A 16,898-nucleotide genomic window follows, 5' to 3' on the forward strand; every position below is an offset into this window, starting at 1 on the left:
ATCCACACTCAAATAGCCAAAGCGAAAATCAAACTCCTAAGCCACATTCACAGAACAATGTAAAAAGTCCAATTAATAATCTTCTTAGTCCTTTTTTGTGATGGTTTATTCAGGTTTCATGCATAAATTCAATATACTTCACTCCATCAGTGTAAGAAGTAGCCACAAGTTGAGCCAACACGTGTTTCGTCTAGGCACATCACCTCAGACTTCATCAGGGCATACACTCAAATATCCAACGAAGGACCAATTTGCACGGTAACCATAGATCCAGCCAGGCACCAGAATTGCTGATAGCCTATAGACTAACAAGGTCCTAAAATCAATAGCTATCCAAGCGTTCAAAATCTCTTTGTAACCTTCGTGTTAGTTGTGAACAGTCAAGACAGCGACAGGAAATAATCTGTAGAAAGCGAAGAAAACGAAGGTGGAGAGTACTCCTTTCCGAAATGAAATAACGGCGTGCTGCCAAATTTAAGAGGGGTTGGAACAGATGTGTTTTGTCTAAACTAACTGATAAGTGTTGCAATTGGTCTAAAGGATGGTTAAGTTATTTATGGGTTTAGAGTTCTGGAATAATGGAGTGAAAGCTCAAGGATACCTCAGAGTCTTATCATTAAATGTGCATAATCATTGAATGGACAAATCTAGCGCCCACACAAACACAAATGTCAGGTCAGATATAGATATCGGGGGGGGTGCGATTCATGAGAAAAATGGGGGCAAACGCAGAAGGACAACCAGGAAGAATGTAAGATATGCATCCAGGAGACAATGTATTTGTCAGCAGAGCAAAAGAGGTCGATTTTGGCACTCTTTTTAAGTTCAGGTGATCAGGTTCAAGGTGATGAGTAGCACAAGGGTTGTCTAGAACATGGAGCTTAACGTGCAGGGAACCTCTCCCTTGATTCTGGGTGTCTGACCTAGGTATCTTGTCAGCTGGTATGATAGCACTCAGGAGGAGAAATCTGTGGTGAAACCATGTAGGGACCTGCAGAGCAGGTAAAATAGGATCAATTCTAGACATTCATTTATTGGTAGCCAGTAGAGAGCTGTCCTTGTAGCACTGATGTGGGCTATGTGCCACAGATCAAATATTGGTGGAAGGTAAATTATTGAGGTCATGTTTTTTAAGATTGTTGTGGGGAGCCCCTGGTATATCCCTTGCAAAAGTCATGGCTGGACATTCACACCTCATTAACTATAGTCGATCTTTATTGTGAGACAAGCACAGGTAGTAATACCCAAAGGATTAGCAAGAAATGGAAAGCACTCTTTGCTACACTATCACCATGTATCACAAAGGAAAGGTCAGTGCTGGAGAGACCGCCTAATGTATTAATTCTTTATGCAGGTAATGATGGGGCAATCCTGGATAGCTGCCATTTAATAAGAGCATATAAGATCCACACAGTGAAGAAGTGAGAGATCAATTTATGTACTGTTAAAAAGCCAGTTTGACAAAATGTAGCGCTGGAGGTGCATTAGGCAGTCCACTAGATGATGGTACCCACCACCTCCAACAGCTTGAGGCTGTTTTGTCCGTCATCAAAACACATGCGTTAGACAGTTCTGTAACAGCACTGCATGAGGGCCATTAGGAATACATTTTGAATAGAATACAATATATCCTGCTAATTCACAAACACTTTCCAAATAGGACCGTCTAGGCTACAGATGCCAAGAAGTTTTGCTATAGGTCAACAGATAAATAAATGAGCTAACTGGTGAAGCTGAGATAATAAATAAGATTACGATTTCAGCTCCATGAAATTTAGCTAAACCACTCTCCTATAAAAATACGTGAACTGCCTACCATTCTTCTCAGCAAGAAATGTATGGACAGCAAAGGCAAAGCCAGTAGGTGTAGCTTTTAATACGCGAATGCAAGCAGCGTAAGCAAATTAAAGCCAGACAAAAATTAAAGGAGGACTGCATTAAAGGCATTCTTGCCTTTAGTACTTTTCTTTTTTTTTGTTTCTTTTTCAAATAAAATCGGTTGACAAGGTAGCCTTCCTTATAGTCCTTCATTAATTTCTATGACATAGAAAGACTATAATGAAGGCTCCCTATCCACCTGACCTTGTCTGAACACAGAAAAAAAGACAGCGTTGCAGAGCACTCAAGTTTCCCATCTTCATGTATGATTAGTTTGTCCAGACCAGGATGTTTTGTTGCATTCTGGGACTTGTAGTCCTAGTTTTATAATGACTTAAACAGTACTACAGATTTCAGCATGCAATGAAAACAGCTGGGTTTGATGAGAAAATAATGCCTAGAACTGAGTATCTTGAGTGTTGAAGACAAGGAAACCTTCAAACTAGTCTTCAGGCTAGTCTACCTTCCTTTGCCCGCGGCATTTATAAGACGTTACTGGGAAAAAAGGAAGGAGAATGAGCAAACAGTTAGAATTTAAGAGGGGGGTAGGCAGGGAGGAAGAAGAACATAGTTGAGGAGGATTGGAAATACGAGAGGGTGGGGAGAGGAGGGAAATAAAGGAGGTAAAGGCAAAGGTGGGAAGGTCGGACGGGAGATAGAACATAATGGTGACTTGGAGAATGACACAGAGGAAGCAGGAGAAGCAGATGGGAGCTACCTGTGGGTGGCAGGGGGAACAAGGAGTGCACAGGGAAAGCGTGGGATAGGGAGGTATGGAGACAGAGTGACACATAAGGGATGCTGATGGCATTAGGCGCTGTACTTGATGTCAAGTCAGGTCATCCAGAATAGCGGACGGACATCAGAACTGTTCACATCAGAATTTATTCTCTCTCACCTCAATTCAGATGTGCTTTACATGCAAGAAGCAGGAAGGCCTAAATGACTTGCACAATAAGGGCACGCTACAGAATTGGAGGATGGGGGCACATTTGAAGTAGAAAATTGGTGAAGCGATTGGCACAGTTCTAGGCACCTCTATTCAAGCAGATGCCTGACCTGGAAAGTAAAGCTGTTCAGTTTCAAGAATGGTCACATGGCCTCAAGCCTCCCAATAAGGATTCTCTGCCTCCTAACAACGATTGTAATGCTGGCTCTTTGGTATCTTGGGGACACAAAGCCAGTGAAGGAGACCTTTCCAAGATGTCAGCCTGCTTGCTCGCTATTTCCGTAACTGCTGAAGAGTGTACTTTTGCCACTGTGTAGACAAAGGAACATTAAATCCCATTACCTTTGAGGACAGAAATATGCTGCCTGCTCTCCCCGTCGGCTGGGTAGTTTCTAATTTCGATATCTTCTCCATCCTTCAGCTCCACCTTATCGTAGCCGTACCAGCCCAGCAGCTCGTTCATGGTGCTCTCAGCAAAGTTCTGAAAGGGAAGGATTGCCAGCTTACTTAGGTGATCAATAATGGTTTGGCATGAATAGATGAGCACATACATTGAATTCCATTTGCACTGCCCGTGCGCTATTAGGCCAGTTCCCACTGCCCCCCTCCCCCCACAAGAAGTCTATCTTCCCAGTCAAGTAGACAAAATGGAGGGTGCTTAGGTCACTTGAGAGTATTATGACAGACCATCGAACGCTTGCAATGTGAAGACAATGAAGACATGAGAAATAGCCTCCATTACTATTGCCCTAGTAAAAGAAGTCAATGAGCCTTTTCAGCACAGGTCTATTTCCAGCCAAGTTTACGCGCATGCCAGATCCAAGTGTGCTGGATGGAAAGAGAGAGCAGTATACTCACCCTTTTGCGGAAAACAGCTGACAGTATGAGGCCTATGGTCTATGTGTAAATTAAATAACATATAAATATATGTATTTTGCTATCTTAAATAGACATGAACCAGCAAGCACTCGGAAAACACATTGCTCCAAAGCCCCTCATTTTGGTCTGGACAAGCAGGAAATGTCTGCATAGATTCATCCAGACTGATTCATTAAAAGACATATAAACATTCCCTGCTGAGCAAGACTCACTTCATTTCTAAATACCAGAGCCTTCTTACAGTTGCTGCTGGTGTTCACAGTTTTACTTTTTCCATAAATAAAATCTAATTCAAAAGATCATTCTAAAAAAAAAAGCAAACACAAAAACACTCAGACAATCATCACTGTCCATCCACCCAATTGATGGAAAAAATGTCTTGTTAGAATGTCGAGCTCTAAAATATATTATTGGTTTATGAAATTAGCATGCTATGGTTGGGGGGCAGGGATTATTTAATGACTGATTGTGCTTTTTGGAAGAATAGGATAGAATGTCTGTAGCAACATTTTTAAGTCTTGCCTACGTGAGCTAGCGCTCTTGCAAGACTTTTGTGTTCTATAATGGGCTTGGAACACGGCCATTACTTACCATCGGTTTAAAGAGCTCTCACTGGGCAGCAGTTGCCATGCATCACTTCCTTTTCTTTCAGTGGTGCATGGACCAAGCACAGATTAATTACATTTAACTAGTGTTCCTCCGCTGGCCATCCACTGAGATTCAGGTACTATTTCTTTTTTTTCAAAGCGCTATGATGTAGTCTACGTTAGCCATATGATAGCGTTTTTTTTTTACCTGCCCCACCCACCCCATCCTGTTTCTTCTTCCCAGTCTCTCCCCTAAAACCCTCCCTCTCTTCTGTTTCTTTAACCCCCTCCCACTTACATAAGTAAACAAGCATTGGCATAGCCAATATGTCTCATCTTTGGGACCTTATAAGTGTTTAGCCATGCAACAGTTGATGTTGTTGCACCAAGGATATTGTGCTGGATAACTAAACACTTATAAGGTCCCACAGGCGAGACCTATTGGCTATGCCAATGCTTGTTGACCTGGGGAACGAGAAGCAAATAATAATTTGCAAGGAGCAATGTAGGGGTAAACAATGTGACCAATGTTGTAAAAGGCTCAATGTCAGATAAAGGGGGGTTTACAAATAATGTATTTTTTCAATGTGGAACCAGTGAGGCTGGGAAGAATATGCAAAATAGAAGAACATCTGGGAAGGTTGAGGAGGAGCCGGCAGCATTTTGTACCATCTGAAGATGGACGGCAATGCCTTTTGCAATCCTAGGCATAACGAGTTGCCGTAATTCAAGGGAAGAATCATGATGGATGCACGCTGTTGCCTACAGTTTTCAGGTGGTAGAGGAAAAATATTGCTGACAAGATGAATATTGTAGACACAATTAGATGCAAGACAGGAGTTCTAAGTGGTGAAAGGGTATCATCAAACCAGACTTGAAGGTTCTTGGTGGTGTGGGAGGCTTATGAGGTGGACCCCAGATAGCCACCAAGAGGACTCGGCCAAAGGAGGGTGTTCTATAGCCAGCCCTTCAGTTGTATCCAAGATAAGTTTCGGTGCATTTTCCCTTATCCAGCAGACAACACCAGAGAAGCAAGTGTGAAAGTTAGTCTGGGTGAGGCCTATATTACTATCAATGCTAACTACAATGTGGGTGTCTTCGGAATAAGGTACAAGTGACTGTCAGCAGGAACAGATAAGGTGAGCTAAAGATTTCCAAAATTCAATACCTGGGAATTGGACTAGTCCATCCTTAGCATTTTTCATGAGCTTTCCTATGGCCCTGTGGAGGGTGTGGGTGAGGAGTGTCATGATTCTTGGTCCATGCATCAAGGTTTGTTTCTTCAAATGGAATATAAGAATCCCTGCAGGTCTTGGCAAGAATTCATAAATACTACATAGGATATATGATGTGATGTGAGTAAGTAAAATCTCTTGATCATACATACTCTTGACCTACTGCTGGGTATTATGAAGCATGCAAAACACAGAAGAAATACAGTAACACAATGGGGAAACTAGGGGGGGAGAAAACAGTGTATGAGGGTAGGAAGGCTGTGAGGCAGGTGGCTTCACACCTTTCTTGAACGGCATCAACGAAGACGTCCTCCGAGAGTCTTGGACCACATCAGACGAACGTCTGCTGGCGGGGGCATTCTTTGTGATTCTTTTGGATGTCCAAGCACCTGGCCACTGATGTGATCCCAGTAGTGTGCACCAGCAGGTATGACCTTAGTAGCAATGCAGTTAGGTTTGCTCGAAAGGAGTGACTTGTAAGTCACACAACAAACTTTGAAGTAAATTTTGGAAGGGCGGGAGAGGGAACCAACTGAGTTCGTTCAAGGTAGGCGAGATGTGATCCGACCTTCTTTGGTCCTGATTAGTGAAACCTCTGAAAAAAGAGCTAATGTGATGGGTTTCAATACGGACTCTTATTTTATGAAGCAAGTTGGGACAGTGAAAGATTGAGTCAGAAGGATAAAGATTTGGTCATCTGATTTGTAACTCTCTACGCAGGCTCTCTCAAACCCTTGGAGCTATATTACATTTTGTACATTTCTTTAAAAATCTTAAACGGTAGTAATCACTTTAAAGGAGAAGGGTGACATGCGGCTTATCTCAGTGAGATAATTACTCACTGCTGAGTCAACATTCCCTGTTGGCTCAACCTTTCATTCTGCCAATTTTGATTGGACGAAATTGGGCATTGGATTGGCTGCAGCAGAGAAAGTATCAGTGTTGTGTTGGTGAAAAGAGGTACAGCGGTCTCCTTTTTTCGGTATCAACTTAAGAATATGGGTGGTCCCTGGCAAAACATTTTTTTGGGGGCCCTGTACGCAACATATTTACATTTTCTTACCTGTTTCAATCCCACATGAAGCGAAATAATACTACATTATGTGTTAAATTTGAACACAGCCTCACAAATACAGTTGAAAAAAGTCACTTTCGAGCTGCCAAAAATCCTTAAGAAGATAATGGTTTGGGGTAAGGTAAGAGTAGGCAGAAGAAGAGAAGTGCGGAAAGATAAATAAAATAGGTAGATGTAAAATAGAGAAAAAATTCAATTTCCCTGAGTGGGGGTTGGGGGGCCCTTGGAAGGTGGGGCCCTTGGGTTATTGCCGACTTTTCCCGTGCCTTAAAACTTTCCTTCAGACTCTTCATATATCCGCGAGTTTGTTTGTCAGCATTAATGACCTGTATTTTTTAATAGAGCACTTTGCAGCTAATGAGGCAAAAAAAACACATATTCATTACCAAACACGAGGGTGTGACTTTAAAATGATGGAATGTTGAGTAGAACAGGTAACTACACTGTGACATACACGTCTTATCAGCAGGTGCATTAGTTCGCTGAGCCACCGAGCACCATACGTGCTAGGGACTCTCCCCAGATAATTCTTGGGTTAGGGAGTTTACTTCCAAACCTGTCCAATCTATGTATTTTAAAGTCGCCAGAAGTTGTTTCTGTATCAGGTCCTAAGAGTGATGAATCAATGCATGCATGCATGGCAGCGCCGTTGCTGTAGCCTGCAGTTCCCTGTCCCAGGGAAACCCTCCTTGCTGGACCTTCAGCAATGTGAAGCCCTCCTGGCTCACTCTTCAGCGCTGTGAAGCCCCCCTTCTTCGCCTTTCGGTGCTGGTAAGCCCTCCTGTCTCACCCTTCAGCGCTGAGAAGCCCTCCTGGCTCACCCTTCAGCACTGTGAAGCACTCCTTCTTCACCCTTCGGTGCTGTGAAGCCTTCCTTGCTCGCTCTTCAGAACTGTGATGGCTTCCTTACTCGCCTTTCAGGGCTGTGAAGCCCGCCTTGATCTTCCTCTTGCACTGTGAATCCCTCCTTGCTCGACCTTCTTCACTGTGAATCCCTCCCTACTCGCCCTTCAGCGCTGTGAAGTCCCCCTTGCTGGCCCACATGCACTGTGAAGCCCTCCTACCACGGCCTTAGGCACTGTGAAGCCCTCCCTGCTCTTCCTGCAGTGCTATAAAGCTCTCCTTGCTCGACCTTCTTCACTGTGAATCCCTCCTTGCTCGCCCTTCAGCGCTGTGAAGTTCTCCTTGCTGGCCCACAGGCACTGTGAAGCCCTCCTAGCTCGGCCTTCAGCGCTTTGAAGCCCTCCTTGCTCGCCTTTCAGTGATCCCATGAAAAGCCTCCCTGCTGCTTTAAAGGTCCTCCCGCTGCAGCCAGCCGTGAGGTTGTGCTGGGCTGGCTCCACCCTGCTGCCTTGTGAGGGATGAGGGGATGTGATTGAGGCTCTCACCACGGAGCGAGGAGTTTCAAAGCACCGGCTGGCCCTGCCGCCTCCAGACAGCCTCGCTTTGCCTACATGTCCGCCCTCCCATGTGCAGCCAGAGTCACCGCGCGTGGCGGGCACGGGGGTCGCCTCCAGCCTGCCCCCTGCGCGCCCCTCCGCCGCCAGGGAAGTTGCTTTTGTGAAGTGCCTGGAGGATGCTGCGCCCCCTCGGAGAGCTGTCTGAGGCACCCTGGCCCCCCGCCGCTGCTCCCCTGACCTGTGTAGGTGTGTCTGAGCAAGGTACGGGCGGCAGCCCACATTCTGCAGGTGCATGCGCTATTATTGTAAGGGGTCCATTCCAGGGGGTCATTTGCGTTCACAGCATCTTAGGTGGGAGACAGTGATGGAAGTACCCTCTCATGCTTGTCACATCTTCTGTAATTGTGTGCTTCAGGGATGAGAATGTAGCGAGATATGTGGTCCTAGATTCAGGCTGATGTCTCACTCCACCTGCCTTCACACAGCTGCCCACTGTCTGGGGTCTGGCTAATTCTGTACAGACAAACAGTGAGATGGGAACGCCAGCATTACCTGCACCACTGAGTAACAAGTTTGACGAGGAGAGGAGGGGGCCTGCGCCTGTTTCCCTTGCGGGAGCGAGCAGTAACCATCTGTTAATTGCAAACAGATGGTTTGAAAGCTCCCTCCCGCAAGGGAATCGCCAAACGTGCATGCGTTGCCATTGAAAGCAACGCAGCGCGTGCCCTTTTTTGGGCGAAAAACGGAATCGATTTCAAAAGGTCTTTTTTCTATGCGGCGCATGCGCACTGCGTAGGCGAGACAAAAAACGCTATGAGGGGGCTGGTGCCTGGCACTTAATAGCACTTTAACTGTCCCATTATCCACCCACTCCCCGTTACTAACCACCACCCGATTGTTAATGCCAATAGCTCGTCCGTAGGAGAGACCTATTGGCTTTTGCCAATGCTTGTTGTGATGTTTATCCAACAGACGGGCAGGACAGCCAGATCCGTGTCAGGTTTTCTAAATAATCATGATTTCCCTTTCAAATCAGCAGAATGTAAATGTATCTATGTGGATATGCAGAAAATGTAATTTGGATCCAGCCCTACTGGAGCTGTTTTGAACACCGCTGATTAAAAAATAAAAATGTCAACAACAAGTTATTTTCCCCAAAATACATGAAAGATGCACCAGAAGAATGGATACTTCTTTTCTTTTAGTCAGCAGATTTACATTCTAATGTTCGTGATGTCATCAAAATACAAAGCTAACTCTGTTGATGACATCACAGGTAGAAAACAGGTTGCAACAGGACTTGGCATTAAACTCACAAACACGTTAAAAAAATGTTGATACAATGTTTGGTCTCTTCTTCCACTTTTGCATGCTTTGAGCAAGAGAAAAGAACAAACCTGGAGTATCTTCGACCTCAATGCAAACCGAGCAGGAAGACTGGAATCACCGGATTAACAAAGAGATATGCCAACAAACATATAACCACACACACAACTGTTGTATACTCATTGCCAGTGCAAAAGACTTGTTGCTTTCTCAATTAAATTATAATATCAATTCATGACAACTACACTGAGAAAGCCTAGGCCCACCACAACAATACATACAGGAGAGTTTAAAGTCTGAGCAGAGACACAATCCTAGTACAGAAACAATAATTCTCAAAGCAATAGGTCTGACTGGAATTTTAAGATAAAACTAAAACAATGGAAGAAAGCCTGCTTTAGTAGAAAACAAAACGAGAACAATTGTTTCTGTATACAATTTAACTAGAAGATAACAACAAATGTGTATGATTCCATGTACTTTTGAGATGTAAAATAGTCCCTCATCTATTAGAATGCATACATGGCATAGGAAGTGAAATAATACACCAAACAACCTATATCATGAGGTAAGAGAGAAACACTTGTTTGGGAGTCAAAGTCCACTCTGTATATATTTTAAAGACTTAGTAACACGAGGTCATACAAACTACTTTGCTGTCAAGCCATACCGAAAATGTACCATATACCATTGAGGAGTCGGAGAAATAACAAGCATTGTCAAAGCCAATAAATAGGTCGCAACTTCGGAACCTATTGGCATTGTCAATGGATTTTAGCCATGCTGTACAGCACCCCCGATGCTGGGTAAAATTGCTAAACAATAAAAAAGAATAGCCTATGACGCATCCGGCCAAATCATTCTGCAGGTGTGTGCACGAAGCATGCACGCACAAACAAAATGATGTGGCCACTTTTTTCTTTTTATTTGCCAAGTTGGATTGGTAAATAAAATGAAAAAATGTGCAAACGAATTTCCTTTTTTTTTTGGACAGCAGATGGTGTGGGTAGCAACAATGGGTGGCGGAAACAACGGGGCAGAAGCAACAGGGGGGTGGCAGAAGGAACATGTAGGGCACAGGTGGGGAAGCAACACGGAGGGCACAGGTGGGGGAAGTAAACCACTTGGAGAAAAAGCAACATGGAGCTCAGGGGAGGGGGAGAAAAGCAAATGGGCAAGAGAGAGAATATTGTGGAGCTGAGAGTGGGAGAAGCACAGGGACGAGAAAGCAACGGGGGAGGAACACATGCAGGCTTGCACATCACAGAGGGAAGAAGGGGAAACGTATATGGGTAACAGAGAGCAACATGGAGTTTGGGCGGGACAGAATTACACAAAAGAGAAGCTGAAAAACACATGCACTCCCATGGAGTGCTTAATCAAAAATAAAAAAAAGTGGTGCTTGAAAAGCAACCAGTGGAAGGATACAAGAAAAGGCCACACAAACTAATGAATAAGAAGCAAGCAAATAACACTGACAAAGCCAATGGTAAGCAATGGGTGGCTCTAAGCCCACTGTAATTAGACAATACCTTTTGCAACAGACAGAGCATGCGCTGTCTAGTAGGTGAGACCTAGAAAAACACGTTTTTCTTAAAGGTCTTTGATGCAAGTTACTTGTCCATAACTTAGTTACTGCACTGGTGCAGAGTGTAGTTGCGGCTTTCTTCAGGATTTAGAAAGTATGACCAATTAAAATAACATATTTGCACACTGGTTAACTAGTTGGGAAGCCACCTCTGCTGTTCACAACATTTTGTTTTGGGTGGGCCAGGGGTAGGCATACTGCCAAGTCTTTTCCAAGTCATGAAAGGGCACATTTTTCACATAATGCTGGTATTATAGAGTGCAAAGATCTGTAAACATAGGGTAAGAGATGTTGAGAAAAAGGGTCAGTCCTTTCCAATCACCTAGCCTAATACACCGAAGAGTAACAAAGATAGCAAGGACCTGGGAAAAAATGGCAAACCATGAACAGCTGAAGGACATTCCATGTGACCCGCTAAAGCCAATACAACGAAATAGAAAATCAAAAATGCAGGGAAAAGGTAAGGATAATCTTCTCGGTCTGAATCAAGACATTCATTGCTACTCTATTGAAAGACTCTCCATTGGCACCTTTAAATATGGAAAATGTTACCAGATGCAGTCTGGAGCATGCATTAGAGATGAAAACTACATGCTATTGATTTACATTTATTGTACAGTGCTATAACTGTTGTTGCCAAGATGTAGGGGCAGATCAATTCATGAATCCCCCAACTCTTCTGAGTAGGTCCCTTATGTGGGGAGAGGATAAGAAGACAAACATTTAAACTGAAAAGGAAAGAAAAAGCAGAAGCAAAGCACTACTCCTGACATGAAAACAAGAAACGGCAATGTGAATAAAAAATAAGAATACCACGAAATGAAAAAGCAACAGAATTCGAACATAATTCATAGACTGTGTTCAAAAAAGAAAATATTACAGTCCTTTAACCCCTTGCATGCTGATGACGAGCTCAGCTCGTCATCAGCGTTACCTGCCGTGTGCTGATGACGAGCTGAGCTCGTCATGTAACGCAGTAATTTTTAAAATGCCGCATACCGCGGGAAAAGCCGCCGCACGCATGCGGTTAAGGTGAGGTGTTTTACATGCGAGCGAATACGGAGAAAACGTTTTTAGACCCGCTCAACCAGAATCCACTGTTTTCCCAAGGAACATTGAAAAATCACAACTCCAAAACAAGCACACAAACTGAGCAGCATAAACTGCTTAGGTAGACCCCCTGATGATCTTCATGAGCCATACACTTCAAGGGTTGAATCTGTGCCCACATGCTTTATCTGCACCACCTCAGTGAGCACGGCAGAGGTGAAGCCGTGGTAGCACTGCAGAAGGCAGGGAGATGAGATGATGTGATGATGAGAAAGGTCTGAGGCTGTCGACTAGAATCTTTAGGTCTGCTAACACTGAACTTGGCTTCTAACACCAGGGGCACAGTTTGTCATGAGAGGTCGTCCCCAAATAGAGCCCCGTGTGGGAAAAAGAGTGACATGGGTGGCCACTAATAATAGCTCAGGATGCTATTCTTTTCAGTGTCTTTAGCAGCCAATGTTACCAACTTCCTTCCCTGAAGGAAAAGCATGCAATACTAGCCAGTGAGGTGAGAGCCCACAGTGGGCAGAAAAGGCCATGACAAACAGAAGAATTGTTGCAGAGTCATCAGGGAGCTAGCAACTCAGATTCAAAGTAGCCAAAGATTTTCCCCAGAAAACTGATAGAGCATTCAATCATAAATAACAGCTCCCTTACAGGCCCACGGCAGGACACTTGGTAGGAAAGAACTCTGGTTTTCTATGCTCTTTTACACATAGCATGATTGAGAATGCCGTTGAAAGCGTGGTACAATGCAGCAGATTTCACTGAAGCAATCACTTTTGTGACTGCACCAGATTTGGTATCAGCGTAATAGTCTCCACGCTCGCCAAATCTCTATTAACTTCTCGCCTTCTGATTCTTTCTCTGGAATCCTTTGCTATAGACCCCCTGGCCCCAAAACGACTTTTCTTCACGAAATTTTTAAACTTATTGAGCCCTATGTGGATAGACCCTATTTTACTATTCTGGGTGATTTTAACTTTCATTTAGAGGCCACAGATTCAAAGGATACGCAAGCACTTGTAGAGGGCCTAGCTGCCTGTAGACTTGACCAATTGGTTAACGGCCCCACACACCTGGCCTCCCATACGCTGGACGGCATCTTTTCTAATGATGCTAGACTTAGGACTGGTACCCCTATTCCTCTCTCTTGGTCCGACCATCTGGCAGTCCCCTTCCATTTTTAAGTAAATTCCAACCCAGGCAATAAACCAAAAACTGATGTTTGGTCCATAAGAAGGAATTATAAAACTATAAATGATAACACTCTTTCACCTTTTATGAATGATCAATCGAGAATCGGCGCTCCGCACGTTTCTCCGCCAACTACAGTTCTTTGTCAATATCTTTCATTGCCCTGGCAAAATATTTATCCAAAGGGCCAAGTATTGAGACCCCCACAGAAGAAGGCAGAGAATTAGGAACACCTGAAGACATCTTGAAGGTTCCAAATATAAAATAAATAATCAAGAAGGAATAACAGGGCAATATATATTAATCTAGCGTATTTTAAGAACATAACATTATAGTAACGTAATTAACATACACCACCCCAAAATACGACACGATACCGTCAGTAGGAAAGGAAGTGTCAATGACAAGGCGTTAGAGAGCAGGCCCTGCCCAGCCTCCTACAGCCCCTGACGGCCACAGACGGCCCGCCCTTGTCCCGGGCTTCTCCCGGGACGCTCCTGCGCGCTCCCGCGTGCGCGTGCGAGTGTAAGTCTAAATAAGGAAGACTGTGGGGGCGGGAAGAGGACCCAGGTGCGGCCGGTAACAGCGGCGCTAGGCTACCTGGTCCTCGCAGTCCCGCAGCGGTGGTGAATATGGCCCCAAAACAGCGTCTGAAACAGGCAGGCAACAGCTTCCAAAATCGGCAAGTCCCCCGTTCTGTTGTGACAGGTAGGAGAAAGTTCAGCAAGTGACCTTTGCCTCGAGCGGCTCCCGCGAAGCGGGGGCCGGGAGGCGCTGTACAGTCCAAGGGGGCGGGCGGGAAGAGGACCCAGGTGCGGCCGGTAACAGCGGCGCTAGGCTACCTGGTCCTCGCAGTCCCGCAGCGGTGGTAAATATGGCCCCAAAACAGCGTCTGAAACAGGCAGGCAACAGCTTCCAAAATCGGCAAGTCCCCCGTTCTGTTGTGGCAGGTAGGAGAAAGTTCAGCAAGTGACCTTTGCCTCGAGCGGCTCCCGCGAAGAGGGGGCCGGGAGGCGCTGTACAGTCCAAGGGGGCGGGGCGGGAAGAGGATCCAGGTGCGGCCGGTAACAGTGGCGCTAGGCTACCTGGTCCTCGCAGTCCCGCAGCGGTGGTGAATATGGCCCCCAAACAGCGTCTGAAACAGGCAGACAACAGCTTCCAAAATCGGCAAGTCCCCCGTTCTGTTGTGGCAGGTAGGAGAAAGTTCAGCAAGTGACCTTGATCTTAGGTGTCCTTCCCTGGAGGATCCAAATAGGGCTGCTTCTGATCTTTCCATTGCCCTAGCTACTGCCATAGATTCTCTTGCCCCGGCCTAACGTCACTACTCAGCCCGTAAGAGCCCCTCTCAACCCTGGTTTTCAGACCGCCTAAAAACTTTGCGTCAGAAATGTCGGCAACAAGAAAGGTCTTGGACTGCTCATCCTGATCCACGGGGGAAAGTTCTGCATAAATCCCTTCTTAGAGACTATAAGAAGGCGATAATGGAAGAAAAAAGTCATTATTTTACTAACCTGACTACATCCTTAAAATCCCCTAGAGACCTTTTTAACATAATTGACACTCTCTCGGCACCCAGACAGGCTGACCCTACTATCGAAACCCAGGAACTTTGTAATAACTTAGCTAGTTTTTTCCATGATAAAATTGTTGAGATCTACAGTGCGCTTGAAATTAGAAATAAAGAGCTAAATGTTGAGGCACTAGGATCTTCTTCCACAACTCTTGATATAAATGAAAAGACTGATGTTTTGCCCAAACCATCGCTCACATGTTTGCCCCCTCTGTCTTTAGAAGATCTTAATCTTTTACTGGATGCCACAAAGTCCTGCTCGCCTCTTGACCCCTGCCCACTAAAAATCTTTAAAACTTGCAGAGGGTCGGTGCTTCCCCCTTTATTGGAAGTCATGAACTTGGCGATCCGAGAGGGTATTTTTCCCTCCTCGTGGAAAATCGCCATTGTTAGGCCTTTGCTTAAAAAACCCTCCCTAGACCCAGGGATTCTGAAGAATTACCGTCCTATTTCCTTACTCCCGACCCCAGCCAAGATTCTGGAATCATATATAAATCAAAATCTGTCTACTTTTATTGAAAATTCCAACATGCTTGACAGTTCTCAGCACGGCTTTCGATCAGCTCACAGCACTGAGTCTGCTCTCACTGTTGTGACAAACAAAATTCGATCTGAGGTTGACAGGGGACACCCTTCGCTGCTTGTGTTATTAGATCTCAGCAGCTTTTAACACCTTGTCCCCGTCAATACTGATCTCCAGGCTCAAGGACATCGGATTAGGAGGCTCTGCCCTTAGTCTGCTCTCCTCCTTTCTCCATCACAGGGAGCAGAGAGTAAAAATGGGGAACTTCCTCTCCAATCCCCAAAAGGTGCAATGTGGGGTTCCTCAGGGCTCCTCGTTGAGCCCTCTTTTATTTAACATCTATGTTACCCCACTTGCACAGGTGGTAAGATCATTTGGCCTGGATGTGTTATCGTATGCTGATGACACACAGATCTTGGTATCCATCACCCAGCCAGTCTGTGAGACTGCCTCCAAGTTTAGAACCTGTATGGAGGCAGTCTCCAAATGGATGACGTGTCATTTTTTAAAATTAAACGGCGAAAAAAACGAAGTTATGGTCTTCGGAGGGAGTCAAGATCTCTGGTCGAAGGATTGATGGCCTACGTCCCTAGGAGATTGTCCGACCCCCACTCCTATTGCTAAGAATCTTGGAGTACAAATTGATCCTACCCTTTCTTTCGACCCCCAGGTAAATAGGACAGTGTCAACTTGTTGTGGCACCATTAGAATTTTAAAGAAAATTGCTCCTTACCTATCCTTGGCAGCCCGGAAACAAGCAACAGCTGGCCTACTACTATCGAGGCTAGATTATTGTAATGCCCTCTATGGTGGCATCAATAAAGGTTCCATTCATCGCCTCCAAATGGTACAAAATGCAGCAGCCAGATTGGTGTTAAGTCTCCCTAGGAGAGCATCTGCAACAATGGCCAGAAGGGATCTTCATTGGCTTCCGATTCCATCTAGGATTTCTTACAAAATTCTCTGTTTGGCCCATGGTGCTATCCATGGCTCAGGATCTGAAGGCATTGGATCTCTTTTGTGTGCCTACACCCCTATTAGAACTCTTTGTTCATCTTCGAAGAATAGGCTGGTGGTTCCTAGGTTTACTAAGGTTAGATGGGGGGGTAGAGCCTTTTCCACCTTGGCACCCAAGCTGTGGAACCTCCTCCCCCTTGAGCTTACCAGTCAATCATCCTTAGCAATATTCAAAAAATTACTTAAGACCTGGCTTTTCTCTCAGGCATATTAGGCTCTTGCTCTCCCGCTGGCCTCGTGGTCTTGTCATCTGGAGTTTGGATTTCTATGTCTGTCTGTAGTGCGCCTTGATGCCCCTTGGGGCTAAGTTTTGCGCGGTATAAAAGTGCCTTTCATTCATTCATTCATGCACACTCTAATCAGGAGAATAATAATACACAAATACCTAATTCCTGCAAAATTGAAAGTGATTCAGTGCAGCCAACAGAAAACTAGTGGGGTGGAGGACTACACCCTGGACAGTAGATGGGGACGTGGCACTCAAAGACATCAACTAGGACCATGGATTGAGGGGCAACATGATCAGAAGACAGCAAAGTTACCAACATGTTTGACAAGGCCTTGGGGTGACACAGGGGAGGTTTACTCAGCAGGACCACATGGTACTGGTGGATCATCGCTTGC

The 16,898-nt window shown here is 45.1% G+C and overlaps 1 protein-coding gene across 5 annotated transcripts in view; it reads right to left on the bottom strand.

Moving 5' to 3' along the window:
* SOBP (sine oculis binding protein homolog) overlaps positions 1-16,898 on the bottom strand; it is a 389,000-nt gene that overhangs the window by 288,597 nt on the left and 83,505 nt on the right. For all 5 annotated transcript variants that reach the window (XM_078648418.1, XM_078648419.1, XM_078648416.1 and 2 more), the window contains exon 2: positions 3,170-3,308. In XM_078648418.1, coding sequence (XP_078504544.1) covers positions 3,170-3,308 — 139 coding nt within the window. The remainder of the gene's footprint in view (positions 1-3,169; positions 3,309-16,898) is intronic.

The sequence above is a fragment of the Lissotriton helveticus genome, chromosome 6, assembly GCF_964261635.1.
Source record: "Lissotriton helveticus chromosome 6, aLisHel1.1, whole genome shotgun sequence".
Lineage (NCBI taxonomy): Eukaryota > Metazoa > Chordata > Amphibia > Caudata > Salamandridae > Lissotriton > Lissotriton helveticus.